Source organism: Eupeodes corollae, chromosome 2 (genome assembly GCF_945859685.1).
Source record: "Eupeodes corollae chromosome 2, idEupCoro1.1, whole genome shotgun sequence".
NCBI classification, from domain to species: domain Eukaryota; kingdom Metazoa; phylum Arthropoda; class Insecta; order Diptera; family Syrphidae; genus Eupeodes; species Eupeodes corollae.
This window is the reverse complement of record NC_079148.1, coordinates 29,721,065-29,725,269: the sequence shown is the minus strand read 5'-3', so window position 1 is coordinate 29,725,269 and position 4,205 is coordinate 29,721,065. Positions and strand designations below refer to the sequence as shown.

Below are 4,205 nucleotides of genomic sequence, written 5' to 3'. Positions count from 1 at the left end.
TTTAAGCCAGACAAATCGCCAGCGGAATTGGATTTTAATCAGTGTGGGTCGCATCTCAACCTCTTTTTCTTTGTATGTTTTTGTTTCATCCGCCTAAAATTTTAATATCTCCGAGGATTTTCAATTTAAGGAACGTTTTCCTTTGAGTTCATCCCAGGCGGAAGAAATAATTTCTCTAGTTATTAATTGCTTTTAATTATTATTATTAATATAAGGAGCAAAATCTCCCTGAATTGGCAGTATCTCTTAAAATCCAGGAAGATTAGGAAGGGGTTGAAAGGGTAAAGGAGGCTCAAGTACATTTTTTTTTTTTAAATAGCTCGAAAACTATATTTGTTTTAAAAAAAGTTGTAAGTAGTTCTACACAAACCAAAAGTACCATCTGGGAAACAGCGCCATCTTTAAATAAATGTTATTTTTTCACATATAATCTGAAAACAACCTGAGGGCAATACAACTTTTTATAAAATGATATAATAATTACATTTGTACATCAATTGGTTCTAAGCTGGTACCGATCGAAGATGAGAGAAGGAAAGTTTGAACTCTTTCTGGGGTATCTCAAGTACCTTCGTTTTCTTTTTGTAATGTTCATAACCTTTTTATAGAGCACTGAACAATCTTTAAAATGAGCTGTATGACATCAATATAAAACCCATTTTTTGATCTTATTTTCTTTCAGTACTTAGAAGCTTAAGAAATGTACATTTTTGTAACTTGGCATCTTTTTATCCATAGGTCTTTGTATTATGTAATTTTCCGAATGAAATATCTTTTTATCGAGAGCTAAGGAAGCAAAAACAAGCTTTGTTTTCTTGAAGTCTACAGCCCAATGGGAATGAGGTACAATTTTGTGAGAATTACTTAAAAAATCCATGAGAAAAATGCGTTTCGAAACAGTAATTTGTGAAAATCGTTGTTTTCAAAAGATGTTTTTAATTTGTTTGACACAATTATTTATGCTTGGTGAAACCGAATACCTTTTACGTCTCTTGGTAGTTCGACTTTTTCATTCTATTATTAAAGTAGTGTCATTTTTTGGTTCTAGTGTTAAACCAAAAATCAATGTAAACATTTAAAGATTTAAATTTTAGTACCTACGTACGTTTGAAATGTTAAGAGTTAGTGATGAGATCGTTTGCTTTCATATTGAACTTAATAGATGGCACTGTTGTCCCATTCCAGTACGAGTAGTTCTTGAAATAATACTTATAATTGATAGAAAAAGGACTATCTCCCTTCAGCATATTTAATCTCCAATCCATACAAATACAAAAAGAGCTTGACACTTTTTTTTAAATAAACTTCTTTTATTTATTGGAAGAAACATGTACATAAAACTTATAATTAAAATCATAAATAAAAGATAAAACTAAAAATATACGTTAGTTTATTTAAATTTAAAAACTGTTTGTCTTTTTAAATCTTAATAAATAAATTGTCTTCGGTTTGTTTTGCTTATACAGAAAGGTACTTAATTATTTATATTTATATATATTTACATTTACATAATATTTTATTTCTTAATTTCAATACAACATAATAAAATTTAATAATTTAAGCGTTTTAAATATTTCATAATAATAACGAAAAATTAACTTTTTCGATTCAATTTAATTTTTTTATTCCTCAACAGTAGATTGTTTTTTTGTTTGTTTTCCAAAAATAAATATTTAACTAGAATTTTAATTATCAATTCCTACAAAATATGTCCAGCATCTGATTTGGGGGTATTGGCCTCCCACCAGTCAATGGCATCCATCATACTTTCATCGGAGAGTGCAGCTGTTGATGAATCCAGGACGACATCCCTGAATTCCTTCTTCAAGTAGAGAACATTATCATACAAACTCTGCTCATCGCTGTTGGTATTTTCACCTGGCGTTGATGAAATGGTAACGTAATTACCCTGACCAGGGTTCTCCAAATGATGGGGTGACAAATTTCCCAGTAAATGTTGTTGGTAAACCATATCTGAAGGTTCTATCTTGACGTGTGCCGTTGCCGTCAATTGATTATTATGTTGCTGTTGTTGATGATGAGGATTGTGGGGGGCATCGTGCATCGTCTGATATTGGGGAGGCATCATGCACAAGTCGTTGGTGGCACGCGACATGGTTTGCTGTAGTAAAACGCCACCGGCCGCAGGTGACAACACATTCGACGATGGCGATAGGGGCGATGACGTCGTCGGAGACGTTGAGGTAGGTGCCATCATTTCGGATGGGGTCGACGCAGGTGCGATTGCAGCCAACATGGACGCCTGGATATCCTCGCTCGTTAGGTCATCATTAATGGGATAACAATTAGTGCCGATTAGGGGTACGAAGTTTTCTTCGTTGCCGAAGATATCGGGGGTAAGCAGCTGATAGGTATTTGTACCTGGAATCCGAATGTACTGCAAGCCATTGAGAGTAGTAATGTTGGGCAAACTGTCTGTTGCTTGTGAGAAATCATGATCTAGTTCCTGATCTTGCTCCTGATCAGCCGATGCACCATTGCTATCATCATAAGTGTCAAAGTTGTCATTCATAGGTGAGTGTGGTCCAAATTCATCCTTGATCGTGGTGTAGCATCCATCGTCAGCAGACAATGGTGATACAGGAGGAATTTCATAGCCCAGAAGCTTCTCCAAACCACGAATGTACTCCACAGCCATTCGCAGTGTTTCGACTTTGCTTAGCTTCTTAGCTGCTCCTTTAGCGACTGCACCGCCAACTGGTTCGAATACTTTAGCAATCTCTTCTGGAATGTGTTGACGAAGGGCAGCAAAGCCATTGTTCACTTGCTTCACACGATTCCGTTCACGAGCGTTTCGGCGCGCCACAGCTTGTGGAGCGGGCAATCCTTTGCGTCCAGGAGTTCCCCCACTAGAATCACTTCCTCCAGTGGACAATTTTCCCGTCTTCGGTTCCACACACTTAGTAGCAATTTTCAGCTTCTTCGCTGGAGGCTGTTTTCCACTTTCCCCCTGATGAGGTTGAGAGTTCTCACTATTGGACTCATTTAGCGGGATGAGCTTTTGTTTTTTTCTCATTATTACGGCACCACTGTTATTCACACTGCCGATCATTCCAAAATCTTTGATTTTCTTCACAATCGAATTGCTATTGATCACAAGTTTATTGCTAGAACTATCACTCAAAATCCCCGCGTTGTTGTTTGTTGTAATGGTAATTTTATTAAAGGTATTTTTAAGTTTTAAATTTGGTGGCATACCGTAGGACATAATGCCAATCGTTGCCATTGCCCTAACTTGCGTCACTTTTTTTTTGTTTTTGAAAAGTTTATTAAATATCAAATTTTTTAAATAACAAAATTCAAGTTGAAGTATAAATTTTGACTAAAAATACACAACAACTTAACCGAATACCGTCCCGCTATCGATTGGGAAATTCTTTCACTATCTAATTTTATGTCCTGTCTGAAGGACAGCTGCTGGATATCTGTGTCGCGTGCCGCCCGAGCCTGATATCTTAGACTGTAATGTAATGTTTCATGGGGCGATGACGACGAGCGGTAATATGTGGAGAAAACGGAGAACAGACACAAAAAACAACAAGCAATAAACTGAAACTGCCAAAGGTGCAGTTAACGTTCCAAAAAAACACACATACTCATTTACTCACACATATGCCCATGACATAACGAATTACCTATGTACGATAAAGGACGAAAAGGACTATGAAACTACGAAAGACGACAGCGGCGGCGCGACGGGTATCATGACATGCATATGGAAGGAATAAAGGACATGTACACATATATTCATCCCCTATCTCGTTTTGTGTTTACTAAGCCGAAAAGCAATGAAGTTCATGGTTGTTTGGGCTCAGCCAACCACCACCCCATTGTCAAAATGAAACGTTTTTTGTTGTGTGCCTAATGTCTATGTATTGGTTTGATAATATAATGATTACTGCTCTTGTATAGCCGTTGCCGTTGCTGTTGCGCCCTTGCGGTGGGAAATCTAACATCTGATCGCACACACATTCAGACAAAAGTAGGGGTTGACTGAATTCATTTATTTTTGTTTTTATTCTTGTTGGTAAAGATCAACGGCTCTTTCAGGGTAGATAGGGTATAAGATCGAATGTTTGGTATATTCTATGTATACGGACTTTCAGACTTTAAAAGATCGTTTGAAATAAGAATTGTGTACATAACTTAATATGAAATGAAGACGAGTAAAATTTCCTAAATTA

At 36.5% G+C, this 4,205-nt stretch overlaps 1 protein-coding gene across 1 annotated transcript; it reads right to left on the bottom strand.

The window, feature by feature from the left end:
* Window positions 1–1,447: 1,447 nt before the first annotated feature.
* On the bottom strand, window positions 1,448–3,505 carry LOC129946820 (achaete-scute complex protein T8). The gene has a single exon (XM_056057164.1). The coding sequence runs from the start codon at window positions 3,245–3,247 to the stop codon at window positions 1,700–1,702; it is 1,548 nt and encodes a 515-aa protein (XP_055913139.1). The 5' UTR covers window positions 3,248–3,505; the 3' UTR covers window positions 1,448–1,699.
* Between the last annotated feature and the right edge of the window lie 700 nt (window positions 3,506–4,205).

Excerpts from the sequence above, each read along its gene's own strand:
- LOC129946820 (XM_056057164.1), bottom strand. The coding sequence starts at position 3,247 with ATGGCAACGATTGGCATTATGTCCTACGGTATGCCACCAAATTTAAAA.